General features: G+C 31.7%; 1 protein-coding gene across 1 annotated transcript in view; it reads right to left on the minus strand.

Moving 5' to 3' along the window:
• Window positions 1-17,912, minus strand: part of LOC123710209 — a 61,070-nt gene that overhangs the window by 17,855 nt on the left and 25,303 nt on the right. The window contains exon 2 of the mRNA XM_045661974.1: window positions 325-533. Within this exon, the coding sequence (XP_045517930.1) occupies window positions 325-503 (179 nt within the window). The 5' untranslated portion in view covers window positions 504-533. The remainder of the gene's footprint in view (window positions 1-324; window positions 534-17,912) is intronic.

Below are 17,912 nucleotides of genomic sequence, written 5' to 3' on the forward strand. Positions count from 1 at the left end.
TGTTATATCTATTTCAATACATCATTAATTGTGGTCGTTACTTTGTATTCTTTTATCTTGTGTTTTATGATATATTATAAGTACTCGGTGCAAGCAAATAAATATTTAATTTCTGTGTATTTTTTTTTAAATTGTAGCAGAAATAAATTTTCTATAACTTCTGAACTATGAAAACCTAAGAACTTTCTCCCACGATGAATAATCTTGTCATTTTACAGGCCCAGACTTTTTAATGAGGTTGCAGCGGCTTAGCAAGCCTAAAACTATCTTACAGAAATACGTATGTTCGTACATTATCAGTAATAATTTTAATTAGTTGACTACCTGTCTATCGTGCCCTTAGAACTTTCGCTGGCCCGTGACAAGCGTCGTTGCCTATCATCACTGAGTGATTTCTCCGGCGGCAGCTTCAGCTCCTTCTCCGACCTTCCAGCTCGCCCTTCCTCACTCCTAATCTTCACGGGCGACAAGCTGCCCGGCTTATCGTGTCGTTTCATCTCCATATTTTAGTGTATGACCACATCGTTGCTGTCCTGAAATAATAATGAAATTTAGCAAGTATATTTAAAAAGGCAATCAGTATCTATATTACTGATAATGTTTTAAAGATAAAACTATTGTTTCGCAGCGAATCGAACCCATTTCATCGCAATGAAACAAAACGTTACCCAACTAAGTCAACGAGAGAGATTTAATTAATTATACGGTCAATATTGACGAATTTAAAGGTAAAACTAAACCAATACAGTGCTGCTGCTAGTAAAGCTAACTGTATATAAACTGATTTACATTATTGTAAAATAATATTGACAAAAGTCCTCCCAAAATTATTTTTTACAAAATATTTAAGAATGTGACATCTTCTACATTAATCCTAACAGATGCTGGAGATATTGGGTGCTCTACATCCCACTATATACCCCTACCCGAGATTTATGCCAAGGATGATCTGCAGTCAAACCACTAGACAATTATTAAACAGTTGTAGCAAAGTATAAAAATAAACATGTTTCACATTGAAGTATGTAAAATTAATTTCCGTACAATGTTTTATGAATTTATAACGACATTGTTTCCAAAGTAATTCGGCGAGGCTTGTCGCTCATACGTTTTTTTTGGAATTAATCTGATTTTAATTAGTAAAGTTTTCAATTTATACGAAGTCTTATGGTTTACTCTGACACGGTTCTATGTATATTGTATTGTAAATGGATAATTTGGTAGTTTACAGTTTACGTGATTAAGGCAAGTTGTAATATATAGTATCATTAATTTTAATCTATAATTAATCAATTTTTATTCTTAAATTTGAACGACTAACACGACGAGCTTTAAATTTTAAACGAATCCTGAGCGGGTTTAGAAGGATTCCACTGAAATAATAAACTCTGGCAGATTGCGGTCTGAATTATTGATACTTCGACACTGTCAGCTCACACAAGGGACTGGAATAATAGAGCATCCAAAAGTTTGATAAGTAAAGGTCAAATTCAGATATTGTAGGGCAACACTGTTAGTATCTACAATGCTTTCCATTATGTATATAGAAATATTAGTGTCTAAAATATTGTTAAATATTTATTATTTAATTTCAGTTACGTTTTATGTGACAATAAATAGCAAAAATAGATTTTATTAAGAATTAATTGTCTTCTTAATAAAAATAAACACAATCGAAAAGAAATTCATTATAAAAATATGGCTTTTCAAACAATAGTCTTAAGGATGAGTGTTACCAATTGCAACTTACAATAATATAATAATTATGTACTGTGAGGATTTAACTTCTTTTAAAGTTTCCTTTTTCTCTTTAATAAAGATGAAAAACTTCCGCCGATTTTAAATTCATCAGGGATAAATGGCGTTTAGGAAAGCAGTTTGATGTTGGGATACTAAATATACTTAAGATGCTAGTTTAAACACATTCCTATCTTTTTTTGGAAACTGTTGAAAGAGTCGGTGTCATTTATGTGCATGACAATTGTGTCTTGAGTGGCGGTTGAATTATCCCCAAAAAGCGGGAATAAGCCTGCGCGGGACATTTAATTTTCATTCAAAAATTGGTCCTTCCCGCCAAAATCGGAACATCTGGACACTGCTTGATACACATGTGGTAATGTGTATCATTAATTATATGAAACCATTAATTAAATTAAGGTTTTATATTTCAGGTAAAGGATTACAATATTTGTAAAAATCTAGTTTATCAAAATTTCAAATCGCACCGCTGTAATAGACACGCTTTTGTCTCATAAATTATGAAAATAAGAGGGTAGTTCCACGTTGGTAACATATGGTGAATTTCAGTGCTGGAAAACAAAAGTCGTTTTTACTGCTTTATTATGCATGGTTATAAAGGATACGCTGTTTGAGAAAATGTAACTTGGTTGTATGAAAATGTATTTCGGGGTCCTATCATAATAATTCACTGATTTTATATGCCTTTTCGCTTTAAACGTCGTGGTTAAATATCAGTATAGTTATTCATTATAACAGTTCGGCCATTATGGCATACAAGTGGGAATCAAACCTAAAGTTAATGTATAAAAATAAATAAACCAATGGCGCCACAACATTTGGGGTCTAGAACTCAGATTTATGTAGTTGTTTCGTAATCATTTGCTTTTTCTAATAGGCAAGTAGGTGATCAGCCTTCTGCCAATTTGCTTCTGCAGCCTGCCGACACACCTCGTTGGCTTTTTGGGCATAAGGCATGCCGGTTACCTCACGATGTTTTCCATCAGCGTACGAGCGAATGTTAAATCCGCATATAGACAGAAAATTCCATTGGTGCATGGTTAATCCTATAATTTTTTCAGTTTTATAACGGTTACGCACGCTTAAAACAATTCAATCTCGTTTTAATATTAAACCGACTTTAAGACGAATAAACATGAATAACATTCAAAATGTTCCTGGTGGACAAACACGTTACTGAGATAATACTAAACGTCTTTTTTAATAAACAACTAAATTGAAATTTCTTAAACTTTATCGATAATTTAGAGGCTTAAATGGCGCAAAAATGCGTAAAAAAAGTAGTACAATCTCAAAAGAAAAGCAATTTACAATGAATTAGAAAAAGTGGTTGTGAGAATTCTTTAGCACGCTTAATTGGGGATCATAACGTACTAGAATAATATAGTTAACCATCCGTAGCTCACTGGTGAATCACCCAATTCAATGCATTTAAGTTTTTCTGTGAATTAGTTTAAATACTAAAGTTTTAGTTTAAACCTTAGTATATATATCTCTTATTATAGTATTCTATCTAGGTCCTCATTGTATAATAAGGATGTTATTTTGTTTGTATGTTACAGTCTTTTTGACTTATTAACGCCCAATTGAACACAAGAAAACAATTACCATAATCACAAAGGCTTACAGCAACAGGCGCCGTTATAGGACATCTTTCTAAGGCGACCTGATTACGTTACCAAAGTCTGACTTAAAAATGCAAATGGAGAAATGTAACGCGGAAACTACTTCAATAAGACCCGTACGTTATAGCAGAAGTATGAATTTAAATTTGAAAACGTTTCAAAATTTCATGTTAAACTTAGAGTAACACTTTCGTTAACATGACACTTCTTGCCTTTCATGAAAGCTTGAGTTAGTTGAATACATTTTCCATTTTACTATATTCAAGTTTTCTCATTGAAGACAGGAACATCTATGTAAGAACTCTTATTTTACATAGATGTCTTCTTCAAGACTTTTCGTATTAAAAATATATATAATTTCTTAGGCATAGTAAAGTTTTTCATTTGTTTTACGTGTAGATATTTTGCACTTTAAGGCAATTAGATTTATTATCATTTAATTTTTTATTTTATTTATTATCATTAGACTTCAGTTAGAAACGGCGTCCAAATTGCTAAGCGATTTCTCTCAGACAACCAGGCCATAATGCTTTGTGTGGTTTTCTTGTCATACGGTTCAGATGTTATATATTAAAAGCAAATTGTGTACCTATAAAATTGGTTTTATCTATGCGTTATCAACTTATTCGAATTGGCTGGCTATAGAGCAAAGTTTTACTTCGTTTTTACCGCTAAAGATTAAAGGAATACTTATTCGAAAATACATTGAAATAAATTCACCCATTTTACACAAAACTTGCTAACTACTTTATTACCATAGTATAATTATAAGCAGTTTAATAACGCCAAGAAAAAATGGGTCACGACTCGAGCCGACGCTCATTCAGTATTATTCTCATTGTTAAACTATAAAGGTGCCACAAGGTAACGACTTGGTCACTTTTTATGTCACACCCTAAAGGACTTGATTTTACGAGGTTAAGTACTGTCTTTTCTAATTAGAGAAAAAGATTTAAGATGTTTATTTCTTGTAAAGACACAATACCCTTATATGAGAAAAATAAAATGTTACAACTCTTGGCAGGCAGAGATTATATTACAGCCATAGTACATTAATAGATACATGGTTCATTAAGTCGGATTTTGAACTGTTCTGTTTTTAAATTGTCTATGACCAGAGATTATATTGGGGACGATGTCACTGGCTAGTGAGTTGTTAATAAATTATAAAGCGCGCAATAAAGGTAGAAAGTGCTCTTGTGGTTCAGTAATAGTTTAAAGTTTCATAAGCCATTTAGAAATTACTGTACGAGAGATTACTGTTCAACAATAACCAAAATACAGTAAATTTACATAACACAAATCGATCACATCATATATTGGTGTAAACTGTGAACCGAAAAAAAAATTCGGTCGGTGGTTTTTGGGTTTATACAGGCAGACAAACATGCACTATAGAACCAGACAGTAATTAATACTTAAAGTACAAGTCATTAAAGATTTTTCACGCGTGATTAGTTATCAGGCTAAATTCCGTAGCTTTTCATTAATTGGGATAATCAAATCGTAATCTTTTTTATCGTAAATCCCGTTAGATTTCGGAAATGATCACGTCATATGTACGACATCTGAGAAAATAAGCTGCTTGATGATATTTTTCATTTATTTTGACAGCCGAAATGAATATTTTATAACTGTGAACAAAGTCAATTCGCTGAACTATAAAACTTCAGTTTTACGCTCCAGATATTAACAAAATGAATTTTTATTTGTTGCGTATATTGTAGACGGCAACATAATACTCGAATAGTGCAATTTATATTCATATCTGAGAGAGCAATTGTTTAGCTATTTTATAATTATAATAATTTATATTTTCATATAGTAGGTCGTTATAAGATAGATACTTACGCCATTACGTAATATTTAAATTATTCAATATTCGAGCAGTGAACTAGCTGACTATTATATGGATTAATCAATCAATCTATCATTAGAGACTAATGGACTGTTCTATATACGACTATATGTGAGTTGTTCTAACTTTTTGATTGACGTTGTGAGATGAGAGAATGAGAATTGTCTAGCTAAATTAATTGTAAATATTTTTTCGTTACCTTTGCGTCAGTACTGTTGTGTTTGCTTGCCGAAAAACAAACGTGCTAGGCACTGAGCGACAGAGGCGCCCAACGTAATTTTTTACGATTCCAGTACTAAAACTCTGAAATTATATAGTAACCTATGAACTCGTAGCCGCAACATTTTTCATTCCCTGGATTCGAATTGCGCTTCCTTGAGTGACGTAATAACCGGGCACTTACGTCCTAACTTAATACGATGAAGCGGCTTTAAATTTGTTAGATATTTTTCACAAAATTTATAAGAGTTCTAAGCACACATCAATAGAGCGTATTGGCAGACCTTTGTGAATTAATTTGCGTACTTTCGGAACCAGCTTTCAGCTTAGTACAACATGCGCTCGGTTTGTCAATAAGTTCCCAATAGCTTAGTAAAGTTATATATAAGCCGAAGCTGCCTTTTGTAGATTAAGGTCCTCATTAATAAATATATAAGCAATTGCCAGTTAAGTTTTTCAGTCAATTTATAAACAAGATCGTTAAGACGACTTATTTTGTGTGTACAAGGCATTAGCGTCTTTATTAAATATTATACTATATAGGTATTTTAATGCTTAACGTAATATGAGAAGAAACATACAATGTAGGTTATTTTTAATTAGACTAATGGACCCTTTGTCAAACCCCTAAGCAACTTTGAAATTAACTTGGGTGATCATCATAGACATTTTTGCCCATATTCTTTACCCACATAAAAATTCCTGAAAGTATAAATTAACAAAAGGGGTTTAGTGAAGACAGTAAGTATGTAGGTCGACGCTTGACCCGACTACATGCAACGTTTATGGCTTACACTCATTGTCTCCTGTATACCTAGTCCATAGACGACGTCTTGTTTAAACCAGGAATGTACATAGACAATAGAGCGTACCGCTATTTGCCTTTCCAAACTATTATACACTGTGGTTTGCACTTCTGGCGAATATCTGTGTAATGTTATTGAGACTAAATGTTAACTTAAACATATTTTCCATAAAAATATTTTAAAAATAAATGGAGAAAATTTTTAACATACAAAACGATTTTGGAATCTCGAACCTTTGGACATTTATCATACTCTTTATTGTACTCGATTCTACTAAAGTTTGTATTATATAAATTGGTTGAAAATATATTTTAGAGTGATGAAAAAAGGAAAAATATCTAATATTATACTACGCCCCTACAGCCTTGGACTTTGATATCCCTAAGAGATACTTCTATAATCACTAGCTAATGGAACAAAATAAGAGGCCGATAGCGGACTCTGACACAGGGTAGTAATTAAGTTAATTAAGTAAAGTTACGTACTAAAGAGGATAACGAGCAAGCTGCAAACACTAGAAACAAACCATTAAGGGGCCGATCAATTGAATGTTTCAGGGCGTGCATTCATACAGTAATATCACTGATTTAGCATTAAATATACATTAAAGTATTAGGGTATGTTTTTATGTCACCCTCTCCACTATGCAAATATTTTAAGTCTCATAAAATGTGGTATGGCTTTTGTTACGTAACGGATTTTACAATTCGCTACATGTATAAAACGAAATAGTTATTCATACTAAAGTCCTTTCTAGGACATATATTTACAGTTATCCCCGTTTATATTTAAATATAAATCAGTGGAATTGCTCTTTTTTAACTATTTTTCTGTCAAATTGTGTTTACGCTGTATTGAGAAGAGATATATATATTTACCCTCGTATATGTGTAAACAGTATTTTAGTTAGAACTGGTATTAGACCGATATTTTTTTACAAATAAGGACGTTAAGTAGAAGATACGTATGTAGAAGATAGAAGGGATAATCTTCATAGCAATCAAACATATAACATATTCTTTGAGAGTATCATTTCCGGAAAATAAGTTGTTGAAAACTCATTTGTAACTTTAATATTACTGTACCCATGAGGGCTGTAAGATGACATACTAAGTACAATCGTTTATCTGTTTCGTTATCCTTTCGAACCCATCTTAATAAGATTGAAATTTGGTGTTCGAGATATCGGTAATTATAAACAGTACCAGCCTGTGGAGTTCTATACTTTTTCAATAGTTTATATGAGTTTTCAGCAATACCAATGCATGAGCTAGACGCATTTCTTCTGCATCAATTTTGGTGATAATTCTGTAGACTCGGTAGCTAGCCTGTGTCTAAAATAATTCGTGATCCTTCTAAGGTATGCTTCCTTGAGGTGTATTACTTCATAAAAAATAAATTAGTGACACTACTACCTTTTAGGTCTGGCCCTCATATTTCTGTTTCATTATCATTTGTCAATCTTAAAGGTGATACCGCCTCGAGTGCCTGATACACGCCGTCGACTTTTTGGCAAGCCGGTTGCCTCATCATCTTTTCCTTCACCGTTCGAGCGAACGTTAAATGAGCACATAGATAAAAAGTCCATTGGTGCACAGCCGGGATTCCTACGACCTCAAGAACGAGGGTCCCATGCTTAAGCCACTAGGTCAACACTAGGTATTCCTTCATCATACTAGAAAATACTGGTATGGTATACCTATTACAAACTCGTACGTAAACGATACCTTGTTTCTTGTAATAAATTAAAAAATAATTATTAAAATAACCCACGAGATATTTATCTGATTTATAACAAGCTATATAAAGTACTTTACCACAACATTAATCTCCGATAGAATGGAAATTGTGAAAACGGATTACCAATCGATTTTGTTAATAGCCAATCAAAAGTTTGAACTGAAGCGTTCTTTTGAAAAAACTTCATATTATTAAGATTAACGAATAGAGATTTTAAAAGATGCACGTGAATAGTTTTTTTTAACAATAATTTTGTAATGTGGAATAATCTTTCAACGATAATTTTTACTATGATAATAATAATGATTATTGCAGGAATATAGCAATAATTTAATGGTGGAAGTTCGCATATTCTTACAACTACACAACCACAATAGCGTGCAAATATGTCTTTTAAGAAATTTTACATTATTTGTCATATCAACTAGTCAATTCTTATATTATTTGTATCATTTATTTATTTGGAAACAAAATAGATACATCTATACAATAAAAAAGAAGTTAAAAATAAGACATTAAATAAACACATTGGATGTGAAAACATGACAGCACAACATTTATAAAATAGGACAACGACAAACATACCTGTAGCTCTAATAAAGAAGAAAGATACAAGGATTAGGACATTAACAGTTGTTTTAAATTATTTTTAAATGAAGCAGTAGAGGAGTGCGAAAAAGGGTCGATGTTATTGACACAATCTACAGCAGAACACATCCTGTGAGGAGGTTCGCAGAACCCTATGTTGGTTCTGGGAGTCAGAAGGTTAAAAGTTCTGTGTGAACGTAAGCGTAGAGACCTGGCATGGACATTGAATGTTATGAGTTCAAGAAGATCTGAACAAGTTATTTCATGTACGCAACAAAAATTACGCCTAGTACTCAAAGAAACTAAGTAATTTTTTTAAATGTTCCATCACATTGTATGTTATCAAATTATTAATAAAAAAATTGTTCCAAGAGTAGTATATTAAGTCAATAATAAAAAACTGTAATCGGAAGATATTTTTATGTTTTTGGTAAATTATTGTAAATCTTGATTGCCATACAAAAGGTGTTTCTCCTATACAGTTTCTGATTAAAATTTGGCATAGCCAATTTCTCCCCTTGTCTATTTCGACAGTTGTTTATTCCCGTTGACTTAAAATATGTATGGTTTTGTGGACGAATAAAGACAGTTCTAAAACATTAGATAATATGGGAATTAAAGTTATTGGTCTATTACATAATTAGTCATTTGTGCTTTTGCTCCTTTTTCATAGAATTGATATTTTTAGTTTTCCAGAAAAGATCCCTTCTACTATCGATAGATTAATTATGTATGTCAGTGATTAATTTGAGCATGATTTTGATATCCAAATTATCGTATCCTGTAGATTTTGTATTTTTCAACGATGTAATATTTTTTTTAAATATCCGTGTTATTTACGGGGGAAAGAAAAATACTTTATATATGTAATGTCTTCAGCAGTAGTTTACTAGGAATATATAGTAAAGGTGCGAGTCTGATATCTGAGATTGTATGTTCAGACCCCCACTGTGGATTAATGGATTTCCTATATGTATATATATATATATATATATATATATATATATGTGCGCGATACTTGTGAAGGAAACTATTGTGGGGAAACAGATGTATAAATATTATTTCCAAACACGTTCTTCTAGGGTAAGATTCAGAGTTGTAACTAAGCACTGAATAATTCCAAGACGTTTTATGGGACCTTAAGCTAAAAATACTATTACCAAGGACATGAAGAGACATTTTCTGTCTTCTGTACCAGTAATTTTAATTTTAAGTTCTATTATTTAAATTTTATACACAGATAATAATATAAAAATAAGCTTTATTTCCAATCAAATTGAAGTATAAAAAAACTTTCAAGCGGTCCGACCCTCCGAATTACCGTGCTTTCCAGAAAAAGCATGCCTCCCGCCAATCATTCTCTACAAAGATTCGTCTCTCGCTATTCTAATCCAAGATGATCCAGCTATTTTTCTACTATGGTTTTTCCAACAACAGTATTGCCTTAGATTATATATAGTCCACGAAAGAATCGTTAAAACTATACTAGCATAGTTGTTGAGTACAAAAAGTAATTGCCTGGAAGGCAAATTACGTTCAACAAAATTGTTCGTCAGGTTTTAGTTTGAGTAATTTACCCGACATAATAATTTGAAATTTTTAAAGCCATTTAAAGACGGCAAACAACCAAAAGCCATTTTAAATATAATTTTTATGAAATGGGCGCCGTGAACATGTAAAGTTTGAGTTATTGGGGTATTATGATATAGTTATTAAAGAATATTAAAAAAAAGACACGAGAATTTTATATAAATTCAAAGATGTGTTACACATACATTTGAATTTTTTAAAACTAAAATCGTGATAATATATAGAACAAAACGTAAATCTAATGATATTTCGCATGCCAAATATGGTACAATGACCAAATAGATTAAACTATTACGCTGACACACTAAAATTAAATTTGACATGAATGTATGATTATGTATAGAATTACCAGAATTAATAAAAAGCTAAAAATGAACTTCAATTTCGAGGGAATAAAGCAGAAACAATGTTAGATTCTGTTCACGCCATGTTTTTATAATGAACTGCTGAATGCTTAAAATGTTTTGGAACAGGACAGTGTAAATGTTTCATGATGTTTCGTAAATCTCACTCGGAGTGAAAGGGAATTTTAGTATTTTTTATAAAACGAGTTGGAATGCAACGATAAAAGTTATTTTAGAGTCGTCCGTTTAATCCGTAATGGTGTATTAATAATTGTAATCGTACTTTTAGTTATAATTATTTTATATTTTTTTTAAATTTCTGACATTTATAATATACACGCAGTTTACGAGACCTTTATACGTCATACCAGCGTAGTCTTGCCTGGGCACAATTCTTTATACCTGATGCTTTATGCCTGTTGTTTTCTTTTCCGTCTATTTATTTGATTGATTATAAACTGTATTGTCTTTTGTTAAAATAGCTTTTACACATTAAGAAAAACAACTTTTTGAACGGATTAAAGCTATGTATTATTATTAAAAACTTATAATTATTTACATAATTCTAAATTTTAAATATTTTCCAACGTTACGCGTGCTTCTCAGCGTGCATGGTCACGGTGACTGAAGACAAAAGGTGTTTAATGTCAAAAGTATCACAGCTGCAGAGAAAGTTGCTTTATCTGTATTTATTGCCCCGAAGTTGATATCGACTAAAAGATGACGGGTATTTGCAAAAACCCGTCATCTTTAGACACAAATTTAGTATTATGTAAATTATTATAAGTTTTTAATACATAGCTTTAATCCGTTCAAAAAGTGTTTTTCTTGATTATAAACTGATTTTTTTGTAAATTATATCTAAAGTGTCGTGCAACTAAGCTAAGGTAGCTAGTGAACAATGAATTGTTAGTATTGGTTGATTAGTTTATTAATAACAAGTAAATTGACCAATCAGAGTGGCGCCGTCATTCGCTTCGTTTTCACAAGTGTGACGGGTTTGAGGATCTCTTGTCTGAAGTCCGATTCTAACCTTGCAGGATACTTAGTTCAAGCTAGAGATTACTAAGCAGCGATATTAGCCCTTTTTGGAGGACTCTGTGAACCGTATATTAGAAGTGTATTTGTTATTATGGGTGTCATAGAAATAAGTTTCCACTGAATCTGATACTAAGATGTAATTATTTCAAAATTGCATATGGGGCAGACAAAAATCTTATTTCTCCGTTAATGATAGTTTTTAAGTAAGCAGTTGAATTGTCTACCAACCCGAACGCATTGTTTTTGCGCCGGGAATCGAGCCCAGGTCCACCGGGGTGTGTAGGCGATAAACATGCACGTTTTTCCAAAATCTACATTGAAATATAAAATGGAATGGAATATTTCATTCATTTAAAACAAATAAAACTATTTTAAAATAGAGTCTCCAAACTTAACCTCAGCATTTACAGAGACTATTTTAAATTGTGTCAATGTATGTATTATCTCGTCTTTCCCTTAGTCTGTTTTATTTTAAATCAGGTCAGTTAATTTAGCGCAGATTCGATAGCTTGGAAATATTACTCTATTTTAGTGGATCTAGCACAAAAGGTGGTAATGGAGGGCGTATTTTTAAAATTCCTAAAGCAGATATAGAGCCTAGGCCTTCTGCAGTAGTTATTGTCCACAATTACCACCTGTTATAGTAAAAATTATTCTAAAAAATGGCTTCTGTCCACATTTAGACCTGCGTAGATTTGTATTGTAATAATACGTCTAAACAATCCTTATCACTTTTTGAACCTACTATTTTTAAAGTGAAATTGAATTCTGTTTAGCTATTAAGTTTACAAAGTATATTTAATATAAGAAAGAGAACTCCTTTTTTCGTCAGGAAAAAATAATAAAATGGCGCAAGGATTGCGGCAGTCGAGAAATGAAATTAACCCCTAAACAATAAAACACAACACAACACACAAGAGTGTTTGCAGCGCTATTGCGCTGCACAACATCCAATTTGCTACGATGGTAGCTCATAGTGGAGTACATACGTAGTCATGTCGCCGTCTCCCAGGCCATCTTTTGTTTTAACGTTCAGAATCGGGGTTACACTCCCGAACCCTTTCCGCGTGCTCTTTAATAAACTATGTTTCATCTAGCCTAGCCTATGTGGAACCAGCACCCACCGAAGTATTTCCTTAGACTCCTTCAAGTCCAAGGGTCCTTCAAGAAAAGACCGTACCAATTCTTAAATTGCAGCATTAAAGACTGTGCATTAGTATCACTATAGATCAGATCCTGCCCATTGGCCCCCTGTTTACAATTATAGATCATTCTGCAATATTTAAAGGACGAATATTTGTTTTCCATAATATTTATTAGTGATTCTTGTAACTTAGTTATCTAATATCTTCTAGTTTGCGTGTGCAGCGTAAAAAGCGCTATACAAAACCTAAAAGTGCTAGATTGGTAACTCTTTGATAGCTTTTGATCGCTGTATATGCATTAATCCATTTACCAGTAGCACTTTGTGAGCTGTTTACAAAACCTGCCCATTGCCCACTGCAACGATCTCGGCGTTCATCAATCTAATTGCATTTTGTTAGGGTTGTGGCTAGTTGAAACTTTATGAGCGTAAATGGTAATTAAGAAATTAGTTTTTTTATAGTCTAGATTCTAGACATCGATGTATGGCATTATAAGCTTTCCGACGGATTGATGCGGGATGTAAAATAATTTAGTTTATATATCTAATAACGTCTCGTTACAATATGCATAATTACGATTAGTTCGGGTATAACTTATTTTTGGAAATCGGTCACTTGATGGTTTATTTTCCGTGGAAATTTATCCGTTACATTACTCTGAGAACTAAGGTAATATATCATAATTAGACAGTTCGAATCTTACGGTGTAATAACTTCATTTAAATATGGCTAAACTTGTAAGACTCAAAACTTGGAGATTTAAAAGAGAGGCGGAGACTTTCTAGTCAGTTCTATTTGCCCGCTCTACGCTCTTGACTTGCGAAGTGGTAGTAAATTTAGAATCAATTTAACATCTTTTCTGTTGACGTTTATAAGTGGTTACCCATATGAATAAAGTTATTTTGAGTTTGAGTTTATAGGGAAAGATACACAAAGGTAATAATATTAACATTATTACTTGAACACAGACCTCGAAATGGATGACATATAAATAAATATAGCTGTGTCAATAACAATATTTTATTATTTATATGTATATGTATTTACTTAAAAACAACATATAAATATAGAGCCCTAGTAAGCTGTGCTATTTATGAAATGTAGTTCAGTAACAAGCATACTGCAGCGTTAACCTGTTTAGCCAAACCATTTATGTTGCAATTTAGTTACATTATCACAGGGGAATTGATATAGATGGTATTTCGTATGAGCTTATTGATATCTGAAAGTAAAGTTATTATAAGCAAGATTTTTTGTTTGAATTTTAATGTCAAAAAATAACGTCGACCTGGCTGTGGCAGTCATGGGAACACCCACGGAATAGCGAGATATTGCTTCAAAAGAACACATATTAAAAATTAAGAGGATTCGTTAAACTATGAACTGATTTGAATTGGTAACAATGCTTTAGAGTAGTTGCATTTCTATTACTCTTTTATTTATGTGGTAGCCAAATATTAAATAAAAATATACGAAAATGAATTGTGCAATAATTGAGAAGATACTAAGGCAGGTGAAGGCTGATATATTACTTTTATAATTCGTCATAATTCACAGTTTAAAACAAAAATGCATTAAATATTTATGAGTTAAAAAGCTTAGAGTAAAAATTGGTTTGAAGTCAAAATAATGCCTTTTTCAAGTACCCATCATTTATATCACGAGAGCAATCGTAAACTTGAAATATTGATAAAAATTAGCATAAAATCCACTTTACTTAGGTATATAATGATAAATTATAATAATATGAATTTTACGTAACATTCTTATCAAAACGCCGTAAAAGCGGATGCCATTAAATTGATTTATAGCATAAAACCTCTTTAATAAGTCATAAATTTTATAAAATGAAGATGATGTATTTTTTTACGCAGATAAACTCTACACTGGATTAATACAGTTCAAAAAAATATTATTTTATAATAGCAATATAGTACTTTACAAAATTCATTAAAATAATTTTCATTTGAAAATAGGACCGTTTTGTAATGCGAAAGTTTCTTGGAATTCGTGTTCGCGTGTAAATAGTTCTTTGATATTATATTCTGTATAAATGACAATAACAGTTATAGACTATGCTTGCATTAAATCTTGGCAATGTATGTTATTTAAAAAATTAATTCATGTAAAATATTAATTCATTCACAAATCCCTTTTATGCCTTTTCTTATATCAGTTTAATTGTGCGAGAAAAGGTTAAAAAGGCCACCATTTGAATAAAAATTGATTAATCTTAAGGATACTAACTGATTTCAATTAGATAATTAAACATTATATTTCAATACATATTATATTTCACTCAGAAATTCACACAAGAATTCATGTTGCGATTACAAGGGATTTTCTGGTCCCTAAGAGCCACCTAAGCCGTAAGCTTTTACTTGTATGTCTTATGTACATGTATATGTAGCTGTAGGCTTTTACTTGTGACCGTATGTGGTACACGATACACTTTGACTCAAACATCAATTATCATTATTATGACACTTCACAAATAAGTAAAGGAGACAATGTGTTATTAAAGTGAATACTTTTACAGATATACACTATTTGATATAAATTCCAAACATATCTTTTACTTCATTATTGATATATGATTCTCTGTGACTCTATCGATTTTGTACATTGTCCTATAAAACTAAGACACAAAGCTATTAAAATAAGCCAGGCTATATTTTAAACAGGGAACTGGCGCATTTTTACTGCATACAGTACAAACTGCCTATTCGATTCTTTGTACGTAAAATTGGAGTTTATAAAACGTAACTTTAAAGAGGCCTTTCCGGCCTCTAAATAATACATCCACCATTAATAAGCTAGTTGTGTACAGGGTTTTATCTAATTAATTTGGGTCGATTTCCAGTGAAATCGTAGTTTTGATTGTAAATTAATTGCTGTAGAATCATGTAAAGTTTTTGCCTCTTGTGAAGTCACGATACAAAACTCTAAACTTTCCACATATAAGTGTATTCACCTAGAAAAAACCATTTAAAATGATAGGCAAAATCGAAATATTACCGAAATATATGGGGACTATTTAAAAATTAAATTGAATGTTAAATTGAAAACCGAAATGTTAATAACGTAAAGTAGGTAGTGCTTAAAAATGTAATAGAATTTATGAATTTTTTTCAGAATAAGAATGCTATTAGTACTGAAATAAGAATCTAGTATAAATTGACTATAATGTACCTCATTACTCGTTGCCATGACAACCATATTGCGTGACCTGCCTCCATTAACACGGCTTTGTAGGCATTTTGAAAGAAATGACTACTTGAAATCAAATATGACGGGTATAGCTTACTTCCCCAAGGGAGATAAGGGGTTTCAGTTTTAAGTAAATGCTTCTAAACGGGACAGTTTTAATACATTTCAAAATATATTTACAGTACACGAAACATATAGCGAATAAATTAAGTAAAAAAAATTTAAATCTACCAATTTATTTAGCTTAAAGGAAAATAGTAATTAGCTCCGAGTTTCCAATTTCGTATATCCGTGATTGTTGATTCCAATGTAGATGTAGTCTAATCAGAGTGTATACGAAAATTATCACTGCAACAAAACCATATATTATATTTGTTTGTTGTAAGGATAATCATGTAATCTTGTATGGGAAAGAATAGGCAAGACATAATTGTGTAAAATTATAAATTAGTATGTGGGACTTTGGAATATAGCCCTTACGACCCTGAGCCCTGCTCTTGTAGAGTTTTATAATGTAATTCTTAATATCATCCATCAAATTGGGCTTGATATGAAATTACGGTAAATTTATACTATATTTATATTGTACAGCTAAGTATCGTGTTTCTAATATTACAAACTTTTGCTTAGAATTGAGAATTACGAAGGCTCCCATGGCTCCCAGGCCCAAGGAAAAGGCCGGCATGGACACCCATTTTAGTGGGTGTGATGACTGCCCTTTTTGGAGCCAATAGACTCGTTTGCCTCTTTATCCAATAAAAAAAAAAATAAAAAAAAATATCATGAGGTAAAGGTAAGGCTCAGCACGGGCGAATCTAAACCTAGTTTTGTCTTAAAGTATTTCTTTCAATAAGACTGTAAACTTGTGTGTTTATATTGTGTCTTGCGGACCTGGGTCACAAATTGCGTCTTGAAGTCACCTTCAATTAATTTTAATGGGTAAAATCCATAAATAAACGTGGTGTTAGAAGGAAAAAATGAGTTAGGTAGTGGACACTTATTGCGACTGGGGAAGAGTTGCCACATCAAACACAGGACAAGATTAACCGATTTAAATATAAATTTTATACAGAATATTGAAATACCGTTTTTTTAAATTTATATAAGTTATATTGTAAGAATATTTATTAAACATTAGTTACAAAGCGATACCATCCGCTCTTGTGTCTTAATAGGATTAAGCCAAAAAGTAAGTAAGCGTATCCCCAGGGCATATTTTCCTGTAAAGTTTTTGCTTTATGTATTTAATAAATCCATTAGGAATTTGTTAAAACTTCAAAATTTCGAAGGCCTGATAAAATAAGACTCACAGAAGAAAATATATTTTTACCAATTATATCAGCTGTTACAATCTCTAAAACTTGATACACGTTGAAGCCTAAATCTTTCTTTTCTTATTACTGGACTACACATAATTATTATATTTTCGTAATTAAATGTCCACAACGGACATTTAAAAACAATTAAATATTCAAAATGAGGTACATTGAACACAAAATTATAGAACAATGAATTTCGGAAATAGTTAACTATGTATAGGTTATGTTTCCATCTCACAATCACCTACGTTATTATTTATTTTAACATTTTAGTTTTGTAAATAGCTCACTTTTAGACTCAATAGCGACCAAGTGAAGTAGGTCCATCAAATATTTATAGTATCGATTCTCTACCACTTTAAAATCTCAATTATTCAAGAAGGACAAAATGAATCGATGTTATACGACTATTACTTTTCATTTTAAGTTAGAATTTGATTGTACTATCATTTTTTTTAACTTACCTAACTTTCATAGACGACGTGTTTGTGTTTGGTTCTCATGTAACTGCTTGCTTTACTTTGCCCGCTGATGTTAGGCTGTTACTTCATTATTATGATATTTTGTTTCAAAATGTCAAGTATTGGCGTAATGATTGCAGTTCCTTCCAACCACCAGACGAAAAGTTAGCGCTAAATTATTTGCCAATTCTCGTTAATCTTAATTTAG

The sequence above is a fragment of the Pieris brassicae genome, chromosome 5, assembly GCF_905147105.1.
Source record: "Pieris brassicae chromosome 5, ilPieBrab1.1, whole genome shotgun sequence".
NCBI classification, from domain to species: domain Eukaryota; kingdom Metazoa; phylum Arthropoda; class Insecta; order Lepidoptera; family Pieridae; genus Pieris; species Pieris brassicae.